At 46.5% G+C, this 24,915-nt stretch overlaps 1 protein-coding gene across 1 annotated transcript in view; it reads right to left on the bottom strand.

Annotated features, from left to right (window-relative positions):
* Positions 1–24,915, bottom strand: part of LOC141271099 (5-hydroxytryptamine receptor 3A-like) — a 57,175-nt gene that overhangs the window by 24,461 nt on the left and 7,799 nt on the right. Inside the window, exons 3-5 of the mRNA XM_073681201.1 lie at positions 23,005–23,049; positions 22,807–22,916; positions 2,386–2,555 (exon numbers count right to left, since the gene is read on the bottom strand). Coding sequence (XP_073537302.1) covers positions 2,386–2,555; positions 22,807–22,916; positions 23,005–23,049 — 325 coding nt within the window. The remainder of the gene's footprint in view (positions 1–2,385; positions 2,556–22,806; positions 22,917–23,004; positions 23,050–24,915) is intronic.

Raw genomic sequence — 24,915 nt, 5'->3', positions numbered from 1 at the left:
AAACGCAATGTGTGAACATAGCCTAAAACACCTGGCTACAATTATGCAGCAAGTGTCTGATTCATGCTGCCCGTGGTTCAGCTGCATGAATCAATTGTCGGGTTCCCTTTAACATACAAGTAGAGGATTACAATAATGTTTTCATTATGTTGTAGGAATTAACATCTAGTAGACACAGGGCCGGCGTCAGCACCCGGGCAAATGCCGGGGCCCTGAGCAGGCAGGAGGGCCCACTGGCGGTCGCGCACCGCGCTGGGCTATGAGCGGAGGAGAGCGGTGTCAGCACTCGCCCTTCTCCGCCGCTTGCTCAGGGCCCCGGCAGCTGGATACTTACCTCTCCCCGCGCCTCCGCAGATCCGCTGTCTTCCTGGTGCGCGCTCCCTGTGACGTCTCAGGTCAGAGGGCGCGGTGACGTCTTTTCACCGCGCCCTCCCCTGGCCGTCACAGGGAGCGCTGAGCGGGAAGACACCGACAACGCTGGCGTTCAGACCCGAGCAGCGGGCAGCAGGTAGCAGGTGAGGAGAAGGGAGGTGAGTATTTGATTTTTTTTTTTAATGTATGGAGGCATGGGGCAGTATAAAGAGAAGGGGGGGTGACATCCTGCATGGGGCAGTATAAAGAGAAGGGGGGGGGGCATCCTGCATGGGGCATTATAAAGAGAGTGGGGGGACATCCTGCATGGGGCATTATATAGAGGGGGGGGTGACATCCTGCATGGGGCATTATAAAGAGGGGGGGGCATCCTGCATGGGGCATTATAAAGAGAGGGGGGGGGGCATCCTGCATGGGGCATTATATAGAGGGGGGGGTGACATCCTGCATGGGGCATTATAAAGAGGGGGGGTGACATCCTGCATGGGGCATTATAAAGAGGGGGGGTGACATCCTGCATGGGGCATTATAAAGAGGGTGGGGACATCCTGCATGGGGCATTATAAAGAGGGGGGGGCATCCTGCATGGGGCATTATAAAGGGGGGGGCAGCCTGCATAGTGCATTATGTGGGGGGGAACAGCCTGCATGGAGCATTATAAGGGGGGGCAGCCTGTATGGGGCATTATGTGGGGGGTAACAGCCTGCATGGAGCATTAAAAGGGGGGAGCCTGTATGGGGCATTATGTGGGGGGTAACAGCCTGCATGGAGCATTATAAGGGGGGGACAGCCTGTATGGGGCATTATGTGGGGGGTAACAGCCTGCATGCAGCATTATATGGGGGCCAGTATCCTGTATGGAGCGTTATAAGGGGACCGGTATCCTGTATGGAGCGTTATATGGGGGCCAGTATCCTGTATGGAGTTTTATAAGGGGACCAGTATCCTGTATGGAATGTTATATGGGGGCCAGTATCCTGTATGGAGCTTTATAAGGGGACCAGTATCCTGTATGGAGCGTTATATGAGGGCCAGTATTCCGTATGGAGCCTTATATGGGGGCCAGTATTCCGTATGGAGCCTTATATGGAGGCCAGTATTCCGTATGGAGCCTTATATGGGGGCCAGTATTCCGTATGGGGCATAATATGGGGGCCAGTATTCCGTATGGGGCATAATATGGGGGCCAGTATTCCGTATGGAGCCTTATATGGGGGCCAGTATTCCGTATGGGGCATAATATGGAGGCCAGTATTCCGTATGGGGCATAATATGGGGGCCAGTATTCCGTATGGAGCCTTATATGGGGGCCAGTATTCCGCATGGAGCCTTATATGGGGGCCAGTATTCCGTATGGAGCCTTATATGGGGGCCAGTATTCCGTATGGAGCCTTATATGGAGGCCAGTATTCCGTATGGGGCCTTATATGGGGGCCAGTATTCCGTATGGGGCCTTACATGGGGGCCAGTATTCCGTATGGAGCCTTATATGGGGGCCAGTATTCCGTATGGAGCCTTACATGGGGGCCAGTATTCCGTATGGAGCCTTACATGGGGGCCAGTATTCCGTATGGGGCCTTACATGGGGGCCAGTATTCCGTATGGAGCCTTATATGGGGGCCAGTATTCCGTATGGAGCCTTATATGGGGGCCAGTATTCTGTGTGGAGCGATTCACCGGTTTCTGAGCTATTGTGGAAGTTACAATAGATATCACTCATGTAATGTAAGAAGTGAAATCTTTGCATTGTACTATATATATATATATATATATATATATTTCTCCGCTGTATCTCTGCATCATGAATCATGGTATGTGTTAAAGGGGCCCACTGAGACTCTTTCGCCCGGGGCCCAGAAAAACCTGGAGCCGGCCCTGAGTAGACACCTGCATTCCTATTATGTAATAAAAATTGGGGCTGAGTATAAAGTTCATAATATTTATTGGCACCCATTGAGTAAACTGAAAATTTGTTACTCAATGGCTAATAAAAGCCCCGACTGGAAAACTTACCTAGATGCATAGCACTGACAAGGGAAACAGAACACTTCTGAGTATCAAATGGAAAGTAGTGAAAGTCCAAAACGCATGTGCTTGTCAAACGGATTGGTTTCATAGCTTTAATCATGCCATCGTGGGTCAAATTGACATACGTCATCCAAGTGGACGTATCCTCAAGAACTCTGGGAAAAAAAAAATCATAATTACAATATCTGAAACCACAAACTGTCTTGGAATGATCAGATGGCATTTTTTGTATGTCTGAAGATCGTATTGTAAGATGGTCCTGTAAAGGGTACAGACACGGGTTCCGATCAGGGACTGGTTTGCAATTCTTAGAGCTCATGCGGACAACCGTATAAATCGGACGTGTGATATCAGATCTTTGATGCCACACTGACCCAGGCTATTCACTAAGGCTGTTCAGATGAACGATTCTTCACTGTCCGCGAGAAAAAAAATCACAGCATGCACTACTTTCTTGCGTATATCTGATGACACTCACCCCTTTAAGTCTATGGATGCATAAAATAAAAAATCGGATTCCACAAAGAACATCAATGTGACATTCTATTTTTACAGATACATTTCTGTTATTAACTTGGGAAACTGTATTTGATCATGTATATTTTTTAATGTAGATGTATGAAAACGGATTGCCCACAGACATCACACGGATGTCACATAGACGTATAAAAAAAGACACACAGATGGCACATGGAAGAAAATTAGATGAAAATCGTCTGAGTTTTCTGGATACGCATCTGCAGCCGGCCTAAGGGGCAAGCACGCAGCCCTGGTGCATGAGTGGCAGCTGATCCTTACGTCTGGTTCACCCGGGTATAGTATATGATCAATATACAGACCACGATTCCCAGACTAACCGTCTCTCACCCGATCTGAACTTACAGCCTCATATGTGTCTATGAGGCTGTAAGTTTGGGTCAGGATACCTGCTGTCAGTCTACCTGATCTTAAAGGGGTTGTCCGGTCTGCAGTCACTCTGTATAACTCGTACATACCCTCCAGTCGTGACTCAGAAAGCGGCGAATCCTCACAACGCACAACTGCAGAGTTATCGATTTGGTAACAGGGGTTTTAAATCCACAGTTAACCCCTTCCTAATATGACATACATGGCAGCTGCTGGCTGTGCAATAGCTAGCTCCAAGTCCAGCAATAGATGATAGGATATACAGTACAGACCAAAAGTTTGGACACTCCTCATTTAAAGATTTTTCTGTATTTTCATGACTATGAAAATTGTACATTCACACTGAAGGCATCAAAACTATGAATTAACACATGTGGAATTATATACTTAACAAAAAAGTGTGAAACAACTGAAAATATGTCTTATATTCTTGGTTCTTCAAAGTAGCCACCTTTTGCTTTGATGACTGCTTTGCACACTCTTGTCATTCTCTTGATGAGCTTCAAGAGGTAGTCAGCGGAAATGTTTTTCACTTCACAGGTGAGCCCTGTCAGGTTTAATAAGTGGGATTTCTTGCCTTATAAATGGGGTTGGGACCATCAGTTATGTTGTGCAGAAGTCTGGTGGATACACAGCTGATAGTCCTACTGAATAGACTGTTAGAATTTGTATTAAGGCAAGAAAAAAGCAGCTAAGTAAAGAAAAACGAGTGGCCATCATTACTTTAAGAAATGAAGGTCAGTCAGTCCAAAAAATTGGGAAAACTTTGAAAGTGTCCCCAAGTGCAGTTGCAAAAACCATCAAGCGCTACAAAGAAACTGGCTCACATGAGGACTGCCCCAGGAAAGGAAGACCAAGAGTCACATCTGCTTCTGAGGATAAGTTTATCCGAGTCACCAGCCTCAGAAATAGCAGGTTAACAGCAGCTCAGATTAGAGACCAGGTCAATGCCACACAGAGTTCTAGCAGCAGACACATCTCTTCAACAACTGTTAATAGGAAACTTTGTGCAGCAGGCCTTCATGGTAAAATAGCTGCTAGGAAACCACTGCTAAGGACAGGCAACAAGCAGAAGAGACTTGTTTGGGCTAAAGAACACAAGGAATGGACATTAGACCAGTGGAAATCTGTGCTTTGGTCTGATGAATCCAAATTTGAGATCTTTGGTTCCAACTACCGTGTCCTTGTGGGACGCAGAAAAGGTGAAGGAATGGACTCTACATGCCTGGTTCCCACCGTGAAGCATGGAGAAGGAGGTGTGATGGTGTGGGGGTGCTTTGCTGGTGACACTGTTAGGGATTTATTCAAAATTGAAGGCATACTGAACCAGCATGGCTACCACAGCATCTTGCAGCGGCATGCTATTCCATCCGGTTTGCGTTTAGTTGGACCATCATTTATTTTTCAACAGGACAATGACCCCAAACACACCTCCAGGCTGTGTAAGGGCTATTTGACCAAGAATGAGAGTGATGGGGTGCTACGCCAGATGACCTGGCCTCCACAGTCACCAGACCTGAACCCAATCGAGATGGTTTGGGGTGAGCTGGACCGCAGAGTGAAGGCAAAAGGACCAACAAGTGCTAAGCATCTCTGGGAACTCCTTCAAGATTGTTGGAAGACCATTTCCGGTGACTACCTCTTGAAGCTCATCAAGAGAATGCCAAGAGTGTGCAAAGCAGTCATCAAAGCAAAAGGTGGCTACTTTGAAGAACCTAGAATATAAGACATATTTTCAGTTGTTTCACACTTTTTTGTTAAGTATATAATTCCACATGTGTTAATTCATAGTTTTGATGCCTTCAGTGTGAATGTACAATTTTCATAGTCATGAAAATACAGAAAAATCTTTAAATGAGATGTGTCCAAACTTTTGGTCTGTACTGTATATAACTTAATTTTTGTTAATTGTTTCTAGGGTGGAATAAATTGAGAGTTGCTTTTTGTGTTTTAAATTTTGTTCCATTCACCATGCAGCATATGTTACTGATCACCATTTTTTTCCATAGATTTTTATGATTACAGTGATACAATAGTTTTTATGACTTATCGTTCGGCACAACTCTCATTTATTTTACTACTTTTATGCAATAAAAGCCATGAAAGATTTTTTATTTATTTATTATTTTTTTGTTACAACAAATTTACCTGAGGGTTTGTCTTTTTGTGGGATGAATTGACATGTGGGATCATTTTAGGGTATAAATAACTTTTTGATTGCTTTTTATTTTCTTTTTTAATTGGGATGAACTAAATACAGAAGATATGTTATTTTTTATTGGGTTCCCCATGTGGTATACATAACATGTTGTTATCTCTGTTCTGCAGATCAATATGATTATGTTGATACCTAACTTAGAGTAAATATAATTTTTTGTTTCACTTAATAAAGCAAGCTTTAATGGTGTAGGAAAATGTTGGTGTTTTTTCTTCTTTTAAACATTTTAATATTATTATAATTTTTTTTAAGTCCCACTTAAGAACTTGAATCTTTCACCCAATGGCTCATGTAATAAGCTGTAATCTTTCTGCATTGCAGTGTATTAAGCCTTGTAGTGTGCCTTGGCCTAAGAAGTTAATTGGCCCAGATCATATATTTGATCCTGAATTTACAGTGTGACCATCAGGCATATCCTGTCTAACCTGTCAGATTGTCACGGGTGTGTCAGAAGTGACAGACAGTCGCCCTGCAGTTGGTTGCTGGAGATCTCTACGTTTGGCATTGCAGACACTTTCTTAGAGGCAGTCTCACTACCTTCCTCTGGCTAATTAACACCCTGGCCTGGGTGTATAAATACCTGCTGTCTGCTAGAGGGAGGGGCCAGCGATACTCACATTACTGTTTGTGAAGGCTCGGAGCAAGTGCATCACTTCATCCTCTCTGAAGCTATGAGAACGGGTGTTCATCTCTCTGAAGTCGACTAAAATCTAAGCTGTCTTCCCTTGTTTGTTCCACCTTGTTGTTGACGCGCCACCAGGGCAGTGGGGTACTCGGTGCTGGGCCTATAGATGCCGGGGGAGGGATATGTCACAGTGGCAACGGCCCGGTCCGTGGCCCAGGGTGGTCAACAAAAAAAGTGGAAGAAATATTTATATGGGATTTGTAGTTCTTAGGAAGTGTTCGTGACGCCACCTGTGGTTTCTGGTAATAGGTACCAGCGCTGCTTCAGACCTCTGAGGCGGTTGATAGGGCAGCTGGGTTGGAACGGCTCCCCACAGGTGGAGCGGGCCCCAGGGCAGTGTAGTAGAAATGGTGGTGATGCTGGGGCTTGTAGTGCAAAAGAGAGATGGCGCAGCGGAAATAACTGACAGAGGCAGGGGAGTGCAGTCATCCAAGTTTACTCACAGTTCTGTTTAAGTTCCTCAGGTACACTGTACGGGTGTCAGCCTCCCGCGTTGCACTGCGTCTACTTGATGCCCTTCACGGTGACTAGGGTGAGGCTGTGGCAACTGCACCATAGAAGTGCAGAAGCCTCCGGTTTTCCAGCCGAGACCTGGAGTAACACGGCTGGTCCAGGGACCGGTTCCCTTCTTGCGGCCTGATCCCTCTGACACTTGGCAGATTCGGGTGTACGGGTGCCGTCCAGCACTCACCGTACTCCCTGGGATCCCTTATGTTACCGGAGCCTTTCTCCTCTGCTCCCCTCCTGGGCCTCTCCTACTAGGCCCCACTTCTGGAGCAGAGCTTCTGAAGAGACTCTGCTCCCCTCCTCTCCTTACTACTCACTGACTGAACTCAACTCTCTCCACTAACTAAGATGGCTTCCCTATATATACCTATTCTCTAAGTGCTCCCCTGTTCTACGTCCTCCACCCACACCCACTACTGGTTCCCCCTCTCTTTGGTTCCCCCCACTCCAGCCAGGGACAGGGCAGCAGAAGAAGTGGATAATGCCCTTCCAGCCGGCCTGGAGTAGTGTAGTGTTGAATGCGGGTGTTGGGGTCCCGGGCAGCACTCCCTCCTTACCTGAGAGAAGGAGACACTACACCTCTGGGTCAGGTGCAGTACCTCTGTGGCGACTGAACCCCCAGGGGCGCCACATTGTCTTTAGTGGTCAGTGGGGATCGTCTACCGCTCATCCCCCTCCCTTCCCTAGCCAGGGCCAAAGGCCAGGAAAATACAGGGCGAGGTTCGCGTGAAAAAATTGGTGAAGAGCCAATACAGGAACGTTAGTGGAGACAGGGTGATATTAGATCAGCCTAGGAGGTCTCCACCCCCCCCAACCTTCCCTAGAGTCTGGGCTTCCTTTCCCTCTTCCCTCTGTGTTGCACTAAATCTTTCCCACACCTTGCGTGATATTATCGCCGGCCGAGCACATTTTGAAAAGGAAAAAAAAAAACTGACAATTTGGATTCTTTTTTTTTTGTGTGTATTTTTTGGGGCGTGTTTTTTATTTTTCCTTTCTCCTTGGTATAGGTTCAGTTGCAGAGCTTCTGCGCAGTCTGTCTCTGGAGGTGAATGACCTCTGCTGTGAGGTTCAGCAGCATCAGCGGCTACAGGTCGCCAATGTGGGGGTCTCTGCAGGTAGGCCTGTCCAGCCTGAACCCAAGGTTGCCCTCTCAGACAGGTTTTCAGGAGGTAGGGACAAGTTTTTTTGTATTAAAGGAGGCCTGCAAACTGTATTTTAAACTTTGTCCTTACTCCTTCGGAAATTAGGAGCAACGGGTTGGAATTGTGATCTATCTACTGCAGGGAGATCCTCAGTCGTGGGTGTTTTCTTTACCGCAGGACTCGGTTTGCCTCCAGTCTATGGAGGGATTTTTCGGGGCTTTGGCCTCTATCTATAATGACCTTGACCGAGTCGCCTTGGCTGAGTCTAGGCTACGTCGCTTTCAGCAGGGGAATCGGTCAGTGGAGACGTACAGTTCTGAATTCCGTAGATGGGCAACGGATTCAAAATGGAATGACCTAGCCCTTAGAAGTTAATTTTGTGAGGGTCTTACTGAAAGATGCCTTGGCAGTATGTGAAACCCCTCAGTCCTTGGAGGCTGCCATGTCATTGGCCATACGTCTTCATAGACGCCTTCGGAATAGACGGGTGAGACCACCTTTTCCGGGGCCTTCTTGTCGGGGTTGTGTATCTCTGCCGGGGGAGTGGTCTGTGAGTGAATCAGTACTGGGGGAGGGGGAGGAATCCATGCAGTTGGGGGGTGTCTCTTCATCATACATATCCCCGGAGATTCGCAAGAAAAAAGGCGTATGTTTTTTTTGTGTGGAAAAAGGGACATTTTATTGGGATCTGTGCTTCAATTTCTAAACAAAAGGAGACTCGATTAACTCTTGGTAGTCTGGAGTTGGATAAACAAGGGGTGTATTTGTTGCCAACCTGCAGTTCCCGCTTTGTCCTGACAGCAGAGGTGGTGCTAGAGAGCAAAACGGAGAAAATTTCTGTGTTTATTGACAGTGGAGCCGGAGTAAACATGGTTGATGCTCAGTTTGTGAAAACTCATGGTCCTGCTTGCGGTACTTTAGTTAAACCTATTTCCATCTTTGCCATCGACTTGGCACCACTTGCACAGAAAGCATTTACTCAGATTGTACATAATGTAAAACTGAGGGTGGGGTCGGTTCATTGTGAAATAATCCCTTGCTATGTCCTTGACAGTCTTCCCATACCTATTGTTTTGGGTATTCCTAGGCTTGTTAAACATAATCCGTTGGTGGATTGGCAAGCCGGGGAGATTTATGCCATGAGAACTGTTTAGAAACTTCCCTTGCTACTGTCTCTACGGAAATATTTCCTGCTTTTCTGTCTGGTTTTGAGGACGTTTTTTTCTAAGAGGGGGTGTAAGGATTTGCCTCCTCATCATGCTTATGACTGTCCTACTAACCTGACCGCCGGAGCTAAACTACAGAAGTCCAGACTGTATAATCTTTCTGGCCCTGAGAGACAAGCCATGAAGGATTTCATTGTGGAAAGTCTGGAGAAGGGACATATCAGACCCTCATCTTCGCCCATGGAGGCAGGTTTCTTCTTTGTGAAGAAAAAAGATGCCGGTCTACTTCCCTGTTTAGATTTCCGGGAATTAAATCAAATTACCCTTCGTGATCCATACCCTCTTCCTCTGATTCTTGATTTGTTCAGCCAGGTTGTAGGAGCTAAGGTATTCTCCAAGTTGGACTTAAGGGGAGCCTACAATCTGGTTAGAATCAGAGAAGGGGACAAATGGAAAACAGCGTTAAATACCCCTGAAGGGCATTTCGAGAGTATGGTTATGCCTTTCGGTTTGACCAATGCACCTGCGGTAATCCAGCATTTCATAGTTTATATTTTCCATCATTTGGTGGGGAGGTTCGTGGTGTCCTATCTGCACAATATTTTGGTTTACTCACCTGATTTGGAGACACATCAGGGGCATGTTAAGCAGGTGCTCCCGATATTAGGGCATAACAAACTTTATGCCAAACTGGAAAAATGTGTTTTCGCTGTTCAGGAGGTGCAGTTTTTGGGGTACTTGTTGTCATCTTCGGGTTTTCGGATGGATCCGGAGAAGATCCGTTCAGTCCTTGATTGGGACCGTCCCGAGAACCTGAAGGCTCTAGAATGTTTTCTGGGCTTTATTTATTTTTACCGGAAATTCATCCAAAATTACTCTGTAATTGTGAAACCCCTTACTGACATGACTAAGAACGGGTCTGATTTTTCCAAATGGTCGGATGCCTCCCTCCAGGCTTTTTCTTCCTTAAAGAATCATTTTGCCACTGCACCTATACTCAGTCAACCCGATATTTCCCAACCCTTCCCCAAGCCAGACAGTCCCTGTTTTTTTACTAGGTTCAATTTTGTTGTCACTTTCCGTCCAGAGGTCAAAAATGTCAAGGCTGATGCTTTGTCCCGGAGCTTCCCTGGTGGTGGTGACCATGAGAACCCCGCCCCAATATTACAGAAAGGGTTAGTCATTTCAGCACTGTATCCTGAACTGTAGAGTGAGGTGTTGGAGGCTCAGGGGGACGCCCCTGCCTCCTGCCCTTCAGGAAGGTTATTTGTACCATCTAATCTGCACCGCATAGTAATTAAGGAACATCATAACTCTGTGCTTGCTGGGCATCCAGGTGGTAAGGCAACCGTGGACCTCCTCTCTCGTCGTTTTTGGTGCCTGGGGTTGCATTGGGATGTGATTGAACATGTATCTGCTTGTAGTATTTGCGCGCGTTCTAAGGTTTCGCATACCCGTCCGTCTGGTACTCTTCTTCTGCTACCTATCCCAAGTAGGCCATGGACACACTTGTCAATGGATTTTATTACAGGTTTTATTACAGGTTTCTGCAGGCAGTCCACAGTTTCCGCGGTCCAGTCGTGTTGAAGGGCTACCTTGATCCTGCCAGTAGCATATGCTTGTCTCAAAGATTAAGCCATGCACGTGTAAGTACACACGGACGGTACAGTGAAACTGCGAATGGCTCATTAAATCTGGTGGTAGTACATAGTTTCAGTAAAATGGTTCACTTCATTGCATTACCTGCACTTCTAAATGCCAAGACACTTGCTCAGGTGTTCAAAACTGAGATCGTGAGGCTTCACGGAGTTCCTTCCGATGTGGTGTCAAATCGGGGGAACCCAGTTTCTTTCCAAGTTCTGGAAGGCATTCTGCACTGGGGGTGCAGCTGTCCTTTTCCTCTGCCTTCCACCCTCAGTCAAATGGCATGCTCAGTCTGTTCAATCAGAATTTGGAGATCTACCTCAGGTGTTTAGTCTCCGAAAATCAGGAGTATTGGGCATCCTACTTACCACTGGCAGAATTTGCCATTAATAATCATTGTCAAGAATGCACTGGCTGGTCACCGTTCTTGGGAGCATACGGTTATCACCCACAGTTTGGTACCTTTAGTGGGAAGGAGCTTCAGGAGTTCCTGAGGAGGAATGGTTTGCTTCGTTGCTCTCCTCGGTATGGCAGGATGTTCTGAGTAATTTAAAGATCATGGGAGACAGGTATAAACGTATGGCTGACAGAAATCGCTTACAAGGTCCGGACCTGAATGTGAATAACTTTGTGTGGTTGTCAACCAGGAATATAAGATTGAAAGTTCCTTCTTGGAAGCTGGGACCTAGGTTTATTGGTCCCTATAAAATAACTGCCGCCATTAACCCACCAGCGTTTCGTCTTGAATTTCCTCAGGCTCTTAAGGTCCACAACGTGTTCTACAGGTCCTTACTCAAGAAGTATATAGAACCTCTTGAGCCCTCACCTCTACCACTGCCCACCAGTAATGGTTGATGGTAATCTGGAGTTCCAGATTTTGAGGATTGTAGATTCTCGTCTCCAACGTCGTTCTCTACAATACTTGGTGCACTGGAAGGGTTATGGTCCAGAGGCGAGGATGTGGGTTTCAGCATCAGAGGTGAACACTCCCCGGTTGGTTCATTCATTCCACGCCTCTTATCCTGGGAAACCCAGTACTGAGTGTCCGGAGGCCACTCGTAGAGGAGAGTGTGTTAGAAGAGACAGACAGTCGCACTGCAGTTGGTTGCAGGAGATCTTTACGTTTGGCATTGCAGACACCTTTTTAGAGGCTGTCTCTCTAGAACCTAGTGGCTACCTTCCTCTGGCTAATTAACACCCTGGCCTGGGTGTATAAATACCTGCTGTCTGCTAGAGGGAAGAGCTAGCAATACTCACATTAACCTTTGTGAAGGCTCGGAGCAAATGCATTACTTCATCCTCTCTGGAGCTATGAGGACGGGTGTTCATCTCTCTGAAGTCGACTAAAAGCTAAGTTATCTTCCCTTTTTTGTTCCCCCTTGTTGTCTTTAGTGGTCAGTGGGAATCGACTAGCGCTCATCCCCCTCCCTTCCCTAGCCAGGGCCCAAGGCCAGGGAAAGACAGGGCGAGGTTCACGTGTGAACATTGGTGAAGAGCCAATACAGGGACGTTAGTGGAGACAATGTGATATTAGATCAGTCAAGGAGGTCTCCACTCCCACCCTATCCCTAGAGTCTGGGCTCCCTTTCCCTCTTCCCTTTGTGTTGCACTAAGTCTTTCCCACACCTTGCGTGACACAGATATACCATAAGTACAGGAACATAAATAAATCCAGTATTAAGCAGATGCAGTCTGAGGCAGAATACACATTTACTCTAGGGTGATATGTTCTCTGATTGTAGATGTTCTCTTTTTATTTTTCCCCCATCCGTTTCAGACCACCATGATGATTTCTCCCAGTCAAAAGTTGTCTTTGTTAAGTTTGCCACTCAGATGTGTTTGGCATCTTGCTTTTGCAACACATACTCAGCATCCATTGAAGGGGTCCTCAAACTGTGGCTTGGGAGCCGCATGTGGCTCGTTAACCAAAGAAGTGTTGCTGGTGACTGTCTGCCAGCTTGGTACCTTAGTACCAGGTCTAGAAAAGCAGCTATGAAGAGTAGGTCTCCAGATAGTGACTTTAAGGCCATGGCCCCACTATCAGTATTTGGTCAGTATTTTTTCTCAGGAGTGGGAGCAAAAACCAGATGAGGAACAATCAGAGAAAAGGTATAATAGAAACAAGTGCACCAATTCTGCATTTATCACCCACTCCTGGTTTTGGCTCCCACTCCTGAGAAAAAATACTGACCAAATACTGATAGTGGGGCCGTGGCCTAATGGGTAGTTCTGCGCAGAAAAGCGGATAGGGATGTGCACATACTTACCCGGTGGTGTGGGGAAGATAAATATCATAACGTGGAGATAATACGATACTTTTAATTAGAGGGGAGCTTGAAGCAATAGTGTGATGAAAGTACTTGAAGCTACAATACAGAATGAAGATAAAGTGAGAACCTTTAGATATAATTATGCAATCTATATGGTGGTTGGGCTAAGGCTGTAATCCTAATGGTAGGCTATAGGTGACACTAAGATTGGGGAGGAGGACGCTGGATGTGGTCACAGTATTCTCAAAGTTGAATCTGGCTCTCAAGGTAAATAAGGTTGGGCTACTGCTCTATAGTAAAACAAAATCCTTATGGCGCCACACATTGTGCCCCATTAATTTAGTACTACTACACAGTTGAACCCCCTGAATATACCAATGCTACACACTCTGGCCCGTTAAAGAAAAAAAATTACACCACACACTACATTCACTGAAAATTAATTACCCCGATTATTGAGCCACCCAAAACTATAATAACATCACACACACAACCTATATTGCCATTAAACGAGAAAACCTCCTTACAAAATTTTGTAAGACCCAATATCCAAATATTTACCATGTATTATAGCAATTCTTACAGAAAAAAACAACATATTTCATGTACATGTAAATCCCATGTATGTAAATATGACATTAAAAACATTTCTTTCATCTTTCACAGAACCTACACAACCCCCATCTTGATGACCACTGCAGCCCTTGGTGCCATACACAATCTGCACATTTCTGCTGCTTAGTTAGTTTCACTGATAATATATTATTCATCTGACCGCAGAGTCCTAAAATGTAGTTACGGTTGCTGAGCTGAATTCTGTCTGTATATTAGCTGAAGTCCTGAGAACTTCTCTGTGCATTACAGAAACTAAGGATCAGACATAACAGCCATATACTGGCAGCTTACTCACAGCGCTTTGCAGTAGGAACGCTTTGGGTCTCCTTATAGGGTCTTCAGGGGATGAGCAATTTGCTTTCTGGAGAGAGACTTCCTTCAAGGGAGTCTGTCAGCACAAAATAACTGTTCAAACCAAGCACACACCTTGTAGGGAACATAGCCCTAATAAAATTGTACTGCCCAAATTTTTTGCTTCATTTGCCTGAAATCGTTCTTTATTTATTGTTCTTTATTTAAATATGATAATAATGTACTTGGTGCACCCTTGATTACTGTTCAGTGCACCTTTCAACCTATTTGTTTTCTATCTCTGCCCCTACCCTTCCTTGATTGACAAATATGACTTTACAGGAGCCACTGGAGGGCACAGGTAGATGGAAAACAAGTAGTTAGAAAAGTGCTTGGCAACGCCAAGTAGGAGCAGACATGCCATTGATGCAGCTGCACAGGGGCCCAAAATGTAAGGGGGGTCATTTTCCAGAATTCAGGTGGAATTGTATATTATGATGAGCTACTGGGCTACAAATGTCCCATATATTGTTCATCTGTACGCAAGGCCAGAGTTAGGGTGGGGCTAACTAGGCATTTGCCTAGGGCCACCACTTCCCCAGGTGCCTCCAAGTGGCGGCGGTGTACATTATACTTTATGGAGGACTATGGGGAATGCATTATACTATATGGAGGACTATGGGATGCATTATACTATAGGGAGTACATTGTACTATATGGAGGACTATGAGAAGTGCATTATACTATATAGAGGACTATGAGGAGTGCATTATACTATATGGAGGACTATGGGGAGTGCATGATACCATATGGAGGACTATGGGGAGTGCATGATACTATATGGAGGACTATGGTGTGCATTATACTAAACTAGCAAAATGCTGCCTAGTCATCGAGTGATTGGATTGTTTATGCCGGAACAAAAATAATTGTTCTCAGCAGCACATCCCTGGAGAAAACTGCAGATATGCTGCTGATAACATATTACTGTATGGGGACAGATTGATCTATTAGTGATCGGTCTGTCCCCATCATTCTTCCTCAGCCGGTATAAGGCTAAGAGCCCACGATGCAGAAATGCTTCAGATTTTTTCCACATCTCCCTGGCAGGAAAAAACGCATGCGGATTGTACATGCGTTTTTCCCGCCAGGTAGAAGCGTTTGTCAAGCATTTTTGCATGCATTTCCGCATGCGGGTTGTCAAGCGCTTTCCAAGCGATTTTAGCATCACTTGGAAAGTGCTTGACAACTTGGTCACACTATATAAATCTATGCAACTGGCATGGATTTTATATAGTGTGACCAAGTTAGTTAAAAAAAAAAGAATAAAAATGGTAAAAAAATAAAAAATAAAGATTATACTTACCTTCTGATGGCTCCCGATGTTTTCTCCGCTGCGTCCGGTCTGTTGTATGGATCGCGGTGGTGTGAAAGGACCTGCCATTACATCATTTAGTCATGTGACAGGTCACGCGACCGCTGACGTCGGCGGTCGCGTGACCTGTCACATGACTAAATGACGTCATGGCAGGTCCTTCACACCACCGCGACCCATACAACAGACCGGACGCATCGCTGAGGAGACCGGGGGCCATCGGAAGGTAAGTATAATCTTTATTTTTTATTTTAAATTCTTTTTTTAACAGGTTCTATGGTACCTGGGTCTGGAGGAGAGTCTCCTCTTCTCCAGACCCAGGTACCATCCGCACACTGAATCGCATAATATCCGCTTGTGCACATGTGCTCATACGGATATTATGCGATTCAAAGCAAGTCAATGGCGGCAATTACGCTGCGTGTCCACAAAACTAATGTACATGCTGCATATTTTTCCGCAATGATAATCCGCAGCGGAAATTTCCGTAGCATGTGCTCAGCATGTGCGGATCATCATTGGGGACCATGGGGCATGTATTACCAAGCGTTTTTAAGCGTTTTCGCTACGGAAACTCCGCGGTAAAAACGCTTGAAAAACGCATAGTGGGCACGCAGCTTTAAGCCGGAAAACAAGCGTCAACCGACTTCAATATTGTCGATCACTCGCGTTTAACGGCATGTAAATACAACCGAAATGTTTCTGTGTGATGGTGCAATATGTGAGCATTTGGGGCCCCACTTTGTCTAAAACCGGCCCCGTCTGTAAGTATTTGTATCAGACACCAAGAGTGGACTGAACACATCATGAGTATATTTGAATAATAAATGATTTTTGCAAACGTAACAATGGACTTGGAAAGGAAGGTTAAGTTCCTACAGTGAGCATTCAGTGAGTTTTTGACGCTGTGTATTTTCATTGTACAAAAAGAAAATGCAATGAAGTGGATAGGATTTATAGAAATCTCATGCTCATTGTGCTTTTTTTTGCGCTACATAAACTGACCTGTGGTGCATGTTAGAAATCCGCAACATGTTAATTTCTCTTGCGAGTACGCTGAGTTTTATGTCCAGATTTTTCCCATAAAATTGCATTATATGTTCAAAATCCACAGGTAAAAACAGCATGAGTATTTAGTGCGTTTCCATTGCACTAAAAAGCATGTAATCCGCACATGACTGTATCAATAAAGCTTTGTCAAGGCCAAATACCAGGAAGTATCAAAAACAGAGCAGCTTTATTTAAAACATGACATGCCAACAAGAGACAAAAACCGCAGCATCAAAAATGTGATAAAAAGCATGTAAAAAAACGCCGAAAAAAACGCAATGAAAAAAACGCAATGAAGAAAACGCAAGTAAGCACTGGCAGATACAGACAGAAGAGGGCAAGAACAGTAAATGGGCCCTTTGCAGTCCTATGGTTCCTCATAATATACAATTCCATCTGTTTTGGAGGTGGAAATTGGCTCCTTTCCTTCTTGGGCCCCCGTGTGGCTGTAAAGGTTGCACCAATGATGTCTGCCCCTGCAAATAAGCTAATTGACCTAACAGGTGCAGAAATGCTGGAGAGAACCTGGAGAGAACCTGCAACATCAAACACTCAATAAATACTCATTGTGGGAACGTAACCTGAAAGTACAATTTTTATTAGGGCTATGTCCGCTACAAGGTACTGTACTTGATGTGAACAGTCATTTTGTGCTGACCGACTCCCTTTAACCCCTTTATTCCTGTGTGATTTTGAAACCCTTCTGATGCCATTTTTTGTATTTTTATAGAGCCGAGTGGTGACCAAAAAACTGTAATTCTGGCATTTCATGTTATTTTTTTCTCTCTGGCATTTACCTTACTGGTTAATTATTTAATAAATTTCTTTTTCATTTCTTTATTTTTTAAGTGAGGAAAAGGGGGTGATTTTAATATATATATATATATATATATATATATATATATATATATATATATATATATATATATATATATATATATATATATATATATATTATACAGTACAGACCAAAAGTTTGGACACACCTTCTCATTTAAAGATTTTTCTGTATTTTCATGGGGTGAGCTGGACCGCAGAGTGAAGGCAAAAGAGCCAACAGGTGCTAAGCATCTCTGGGAACTCCTTCAAGATTGTTGGAAGACCATTTCCGGTGACTACCTCTTGAAGCTCATCAAGAGAATGCCAAGAGTGTGCAAAGCAGTCATCAAAGCAAGAGGTGGCTACTTTGAAGAACCTAGATTATAAAACATATTTTCAGTTGTTTCACACTTTTTTGTTAAGTATATAATTCCACATGTGTTAATTCATAGTTTTGATGCCTTCAGTGTGAATGTACAATTTTCATAGTCATGAAAATACAGAAAAATCTTTAAATGAGAAGGTGTGTCCAAACTTTTGGTCTGTACTGTGTGTGTGTGTATATATATATATATATATATATATATATATATATATATATATATATATATATATATATATATATATATATATATATATATATATATATATACTGTATATATAATTCATTACATGTTTAAGAACTTTTTTTAATCTATTTTCTGGTACCGTTAGGGAGCTTAAACCTGTGATCGTCTGATTGTTTGTACTATATACTGCCATACAACAGTATATCAGTATATAGTTGATTCGCGGTCTACTATGAAACTCAGGATGTGGCTGGGCATTGCAGGAAGACCAAAATGGCAGCCACAGCAAACCCCCTGCTGCCATGATACCACTGAAGGGAGCTGGTGTGCACTTGTACCATCTAGCGTTCCATTTAAATGCTGCTATTGGAGATTGACAGCAGTATGTAAGTGGTTTCCAGCAGCTAAGCTATACATCATAGCCGGTATCTTCTGAGTGTGGGTGCCTCATCTCCCTCCCCACGCTTGTGGCCTTCGTGCAGATGTACAGTTATCCACTAAGGAGCTAAAATCCTTGCAATGCTGGCCAGGCTCAGCATTTGTGGCGCCCCTGAGGGTTCGACCGCCACAGGGATGCTGCACTTCTCTAATGAAGTGTAGTGTTCCTCCTCTGAGGTAAGAACAGTGTGATAGTCGTGACCCAACCTTTGCATCCAACACCACATTTCTCCACCAGAGGGAGCTGGTATGCACTAGGTGCTGCTCCCCTGGTTGCAGGGAGACTGGGGAACCAAGAGTTAGGGGAACCAGTTAGTGGGTGAGGGTGGAGGACTTACAAGTTAGTTACACTTTAAATTTCATATTTAATAAAAAGCCATCTTGGGTCTTGGTTCTTTGACTGCCTCCAATCGCTCTTTGACTGTCTCTATGCTGTCAATTGCTGAGTGGACTGTGATCTCCCACCCTAACGCGGATCCTGTGTGGGCCTGCATCGGATGGAGACACAGCCCTCGTACCGCGGCCTTGGGATGAGGGGCAGGTTGTAGACAAGGAATGTCTCGACCCGGTCAAGGACCAGGACCAAGAAGGCCCGGAGCTTAAGAGTGTGGCTCCACAGCAAATGAATCCCAGGCAGGATGCAGACGGAGTGGTGTACGCCACCTGTCCTCGCCATGCTGATATATTCAGAGGGAGTCCAGCTGCAAGAGGGGTACCGGCCCCCGACACCCGACCTTGCTACTCCATGTCCTGATCAGGAAAGCCCGGTAGGCCCAGAGGATCCCACCGGGTATCGGACAGAGCGGAGCTGCCACCCGTGCCCTTGTTCTGAGAGGAGCTCAGAGGGAGACCTGGCCTATTTGCACACACACGGACAGGAAAGGATTCGGTCTGTAGTTCAGGAACACTCTGGTGTAGGGTCCCGACTGAATGCTGGACTTATTCGGAGGTTGTCGGACCCCCCGTCGCTGGTGACCGCAGGACTCCGCGGGGAGCAGGGAGTCGCCTTCCTTCTGCCATCTCTAAAGTGCTAAAGTGAGTAAAGCCTTGGAAGTTCACCCCTATGGCCTCCGGACTGTTTATTCTGCGCTACACCGCACGACGCAGCGCCCGTTCTCCTCCACTACTACCCCCTCCATCCTGTCCCTCTGCCCTGAGGCCTTGCTCCGCCTGTGGGGAGTAGTAATAACTTTGGCCGCCATAACACCATGCCTCAGCGGACTGCAGCGGCGCTGGTGGCCTTCACCAGGTGCCACACGTGGCGTAGCCGTAAATCAGCCACTCAACCCGGACAAGCCCACACCATCCTTTTTAATGTGATGGCCCTGAGCACGGATCGGGTCCGGGCCACGGCTGCACCTCATCTCTCCATCACAGGACCCGACTCCGAGTCCCCCATCTCCCAGGGTAAACTAAAGGGCTTTTTCGAGTAAGAGGCGTCACAACCTGGCGTAGTCGGCAGGATCGCGTGCCCGCAGCAAAGGAAGGAAGTACCCATTGCTACCGGGTACCGTGTGCCTTACACCTTGAACTGTTGTTTTACACTTAAAATGGCGCCCGCTCAAGAAGAACAGGCGCCATAATGCTGTGAAAAGACTGTCTTTGAGCGCCTCCCATCGTGGGCTGGGCTCCCGCATGGCACCAAAAATGTGGACTGCCCCTTCCATCAGAGACTGTCCGTGGGGTAATGCCCGTCAAACCGGATGGGCTGAACTAAGGCGGGCCTGTCAGCATGCCGCCCAGGAACCGCCCCGAAAGAGGAGGAAGAAGAAAAGCAACAAGGTGCGGCCATTGCAGTTGGTGCTTGGCATTCATCAGAGGCAGACATGGACGCTTCTGGAGAGCAAACCAACGCACCTTCTGAACCCGGTTCAGGCCCTTCACCCGGCAGAGAGCGAGGCAGCAGTATCCTCACATCGAGAGATTTTGAATTTCTCCGGCAGGAAGCTCCGGGTCTCTTGCAAAGACAGAGAGAGGCCCAGGAGGCGGCGACGGCTGCGTGGCGGGAAGAGATGATGCTACGTATCCGGGCCCGCCGCCAAGGAGTTGAGGTCCCAGGACAAGGAGACACGGTGACAGAGGTCGCGAGCGGCCCAGCGGTGGGTGAGTGTGCTACCCCTGCCCCGGCTTCAGAGCCTACTGTAACGATCCTGGACCTTATGACGGAGTATTTAATACCCCACGCGGCCACCTGGGAGCAGGCTTTGGCTCCGGAGCTGCAAGCGGCAGCTACTGTATGAGTGGGGACCTGCGATGCCGCCCTAACCCTGAAACAGAAGTGCCTAAAGTTGCGGAGGAATCCACCGGCTCCAACCCGGACTGGTCCGCGCCTGTAGAGGACCCGCAGCAACCTGTGTTGACCCCGCTACCCGCACCAGCAGTAACCTGGCCCGAGGCTGAGGAGTGGGCCTGGGACAACCAGGGGGGGGACCTGATGGGCTTCCCCTGGGAAACCCGGGCTGAAGCGCGGAGGAGGAGCCAGTGGTGCAGCGACCAGATCTTCCAGCTCGCTCGGGAGCAACGTCAACGGGAGCTCCGCTGTGAACTTCTAGAGGTACGGGCCAAAGCTGCCAAATACCGGGCTCTTCAGGAAGAGGCCACCCGTCCCAGTCCCCGAGTGGAAGGGCAAGTCGTCCGCTTCCACCATGAGGCGGGGTGGGGGTTCATTAGAAGTCCCCAGTACCAGGACGCTGTGTTTGTCAGCCGGCGGGACGTCGAGCCGCGTCTGAAGAAGGGACACCCTGGCCGGAACCTCTTCCCGGGCGATACAGTAACCTTTTCTCGCCACCAGGGGGTGCGATGGTGGTACCCCCTGGATGTACACAAAGTGTCCGGGAGCGACGCCCCCTCGCGCTCGGCCTCAGGGGACCGATAAGCCTCCGTCGGGAGGAACGAGCCTTTTCCCAGGAGGGAGCCCGAGGTTTAAAGCAGCCCCAGCTATTGCAGTTCTTTTGTTTACAAGTTATGTGTGTTGACATTTCTATTTTGCTTCATAATCCCGGTTTCTAGAGACATGTGTCCCTGCGGACTGGCAGCAGACAGACTCTTTCCCTTATAAATAGTTTGCATCTCTTTAGGTGCTCCATATTGGTTTTATACAAAAACCGTGGATATTTCTACCTCAAGACCTCAGAAGGAAAACCTGTCAGGGTGGCTCTCTGGGAGGTCCAACTCAGGATCTTCATGCCCTGCAGCCACCCCAGGGCCCAAGTTGAGGGTTTGAGACAGGTCCCTCACACTTCTGAACTGACTCTGCGTCTTTGCACCTTAACCCATCTGTTTGCACAAAATGTCTCTGGAAAATGCTAGCACTTTTATAATTTTATACTTTTGTATTTTTGTATTTTTATAATATATTGTGTTATGCAACGTTTAAGAAGATGTGCCTCCCATAAAGGGAAGATAGTTCATGTTTATATTAAAAAGAAAATTTCTTGGGTGTTACTTCTTTTGCAGCCCGCGGACGTGCTGTGTTTTACCAGGGGGGAATGTGGCGCCCCTGAGGGTTCAACCGCCACAGGGATGCTGCACTTCTCTAATGGAGTGTAGTGGAGGACTTACAAGTTAGTTACACTTTAAATTTCATATTTAATAAAAAGCCATCTTGGGTCTTGGTTCTTTGATCGTTCTCTGACTGACAGTGGTAGTCAAGTCTGGCACTGTGATCTCCCACCCTAACGCGGATCCTGTGTGGGCCCGCATCGGATGGAGACACAGCCCTCGTGCCCCGACCTTGGAACGAGGGGTAGGTCGTAGACAAGGAATGTCTCGACCCGGTCAAGGACCACGACCAAGAAGGCCCGGAGCTTAAGAGTGTGGCTGCACAGCAAATGGATCCCAGGCAGGATGCAGACGGAGCGGTGTACGCCACCTGTCCTCGCCATGCTGATATATTCAGAGGGAGTCCGGCTGCAAGAGGGGTACCACACCCGACCTTGCTACTCCATGTCCTGGTCGGGAAAGCCTGGTAGGCCCAGAGGATCCCACCGGGTATCGGGCGGAGCGGAGCTGCCACCCGTGCCCTTGTTCTGAGAGGAGCTCAGAGGGAGACTCGGCCTATTTGCACACACACGGACAGGAAAGGATTCGGTCTGTAGTTCAGGAACACTCTGGTGTAGGGTCCCGACTGAATGCTGGACTTACTCGGAGGTTGTCGGACCCCAGTCCCTGGTGACCGCAGAACTCCGCGGGGAGCAGGGAGTCGCCTTCCTTCTGCCATCTCTAAAGTGCTAAAGTGAGTAAAGCCTTGGAAGTTCACCCCTATGGCCTCCGGACTGTTTATTCTGCGCTACACCGCACGACGCGGCGCCCGTTCTCCTCTACTACTACCCCCTCCATCCTGTCCCTCTGCCCTGATGCCCTGCTCCGCCTGTGGGGAGTAGTAATAACTTTAGCCACCATAACACCATGCCTCAGCGGACTGCAGCGGCGCTGGTGGCCTTCATCAGGTGCCACAGGTGGCGTAGTCGTAAATCAGCCACTCAACCAGGACAAGCCCACACCATCCTTTTTAATGTGACGGCCCTGAGCACGGGTCGGGTCCGGGCCACGGCTGCACCCCATCTCTCCATCACAGGACCAGACTCCGAGTCCCCCATCTCCCAGGGTAAACTAAAGGGCTTTTTCGAGTAAGAGGCGTCACACATTTACAGAATTGCACTGCTTATATAACACGACATGCCCATACACTATTCAGTGAATATTTTCTTACTGTTCGAGCAGATAGAGATCCGGCACCCAGAAGTAGGAAAATGGAATCGTTATATGGCTTATATTGCAGAATTGTTGAGGATCCCATGATAAGAAATCATTCTTCCACATCTGCAAACAGAAATATTTATTTTCAGAGAGCAATAGTACAAATGTGTTTTTAACAAACATCTAAGAAATATAAAAAATGTCCTCTTACCGCATGTATCCAAAAATACGTTGTTATGGTCTGTGTCTTCTCAACCTGTAAAAATAAGATGGACGTGCCAAGAAAACACATAGTTGATAGCTTACTACTATTGCTAGAAATCTCTTCAGCTTAGGCCAGGTTCACAAAGCTGTATTTCATGCCCAAACTGACCACTGGTCTCCTAACCTGAATTTACAGCCTTATAAGCACATAATATGCTGTAAACTGTAGGCATACAAACCATGCAATACAGCTGTCTGAACTCAGCCTAAGGCCTCATTCACATGTCCGTGTTGCACGTCCGTATGGTGTCCATTTTTTTCACAGATACAGTGCATACCCATTATAACCTATGGTACTGTTCACATGTCCGAGTTTTTCATGGATCATGTGTCCGTACAAAACACACACGGAGACATGTTTGTTTTTTTCCGGCAGCACAGATGACAAAGGCCAATATAAGTCTATGGGAACGTGAAAAACACATACAGCGCACAGATGGCATCGCTATCTATGTGACATCCGTGTTCCAACCATGTGCTGTCTATGTTTAACATTGTAAACCTATCAAAAGACATAAGAAATGTATAGAATCAATATAAGTGCAAGTGCATATAAATCCTGATGATCCAAGTGGAACAGGAATTGACCCAATTTTAATGGAAGTTATGCAGTAGGTGTAATGCCCATAAAGTATTACATATATCATAATCAGATCACTATACATTATAAAGTGCAAATGCATGTACAGATGGTCAAAGTAGACCAAAAATGAACAGATAAATATCAAAAATAATGGTAATAATAGATATCCTGGTGCAAACACAAGAAATAAGGTAGCCACAAACAATGTGGATCAAATGTGTTTTACCCCCAGGAAGAAGCATACGCGAAATGCGCTGCGCATTGGGTTTCCTGTCTCCAATCTCCAGACCACATTGCAGGTTACTGTGAAGGTCTTCCGTGGGCGTAATACCACTCAGACAACACAGGGTGAGGGTAAAACAGTGTGGCAATACTTTATTGAACCACCAAATGGACAATAAACAGATAGAACAGTCCCAGCAAATACCCAAGATGGTACAACATTACACAGTTCTTCCGCTGGCACGCCGAGAACAGATCAGCTGCGACTTTGGGACTTCAAGGGCCAACTACCTTAACCAGTGGCCCCCCGCTTTGGGCGGGCCTCCACAGAGAGGAGGTTGCGTCAAGCATAGGAAGCTGACAGTCCATTGAGGTACAAGGCCAGGAGACCCGAGGGTCCCACCCTGGTTTCTCCGAGAGTTTCCATGGGGCCAGATGACCGGCTGGTCCCAATCTGGCTTCTCTGAATTTCTCTATGGGTTCCAGGTGACCGGAGGGTCCCACCTGGCAACTCCAAACAACATATCAATAAGGCCAGGTGACCTCATCGTCCCAACCTGGTCTCCCCAAATGTATCCATGGGTTCTCTGATGGTCAATGGAGCAGATCTGTATCCTTCCAGTCAGAGTCGTATACCCTTAGGCCGGGATCATGTAAAATCCAAATCTGTGTCTCTCTGGATCGAGCTATGCTTCCAAGCTGATGTCCTGAAGAGTCTGTCTGAATCTCTGCTTCTCTCTTTCAATTCTCTCTGCTACAGAGGCATATGTCCCTTAAATACAGTAGTTACAATTGTTCTGTCAAGCACACATCCACAGGTCAAGGATTAGGGAGGGTATTATTCCACATGGCTCAGGTGTCATTGTTTGAGCCTTTAATTAATTTACATAGTTGGTATACCAGGGGGCTCTTGTAAATCAACGTTCAGGTTTATACAAATAATAGTATGTCCTTCTTGACCAGCCACAGAAATACACATACATTCACAAGTCAAGACAAAAACAATAGTGTATTTCTCTTGGCTTAACAAATCTAGACGTCTGGCTGATTAAG

The sequence above is a fragment of the Phyllobates terribilis genome, unplaced genomic scaffold (genome assembly GCF_046119375.1).
Source record: "Phyllobates terribilis strain yellow unplaced genomic scaffold, ASM4611937v1 Scaffold_5__5_contigs__length_657084704, whole genome shotgun sequence".
In the NCBI taxonomy this organism is placed as follows: Eukaryota; Metazoa; Chordata; class Amphibia; order Anura; family Dendrobatidae; genus Phyllobates; species Phyllobates terribilis.
The sequence above is the reverse complement of the archived record's forward strand: the minus strand, read 5'-3'. Positions and strand labels throughout refer to the sequence as shown.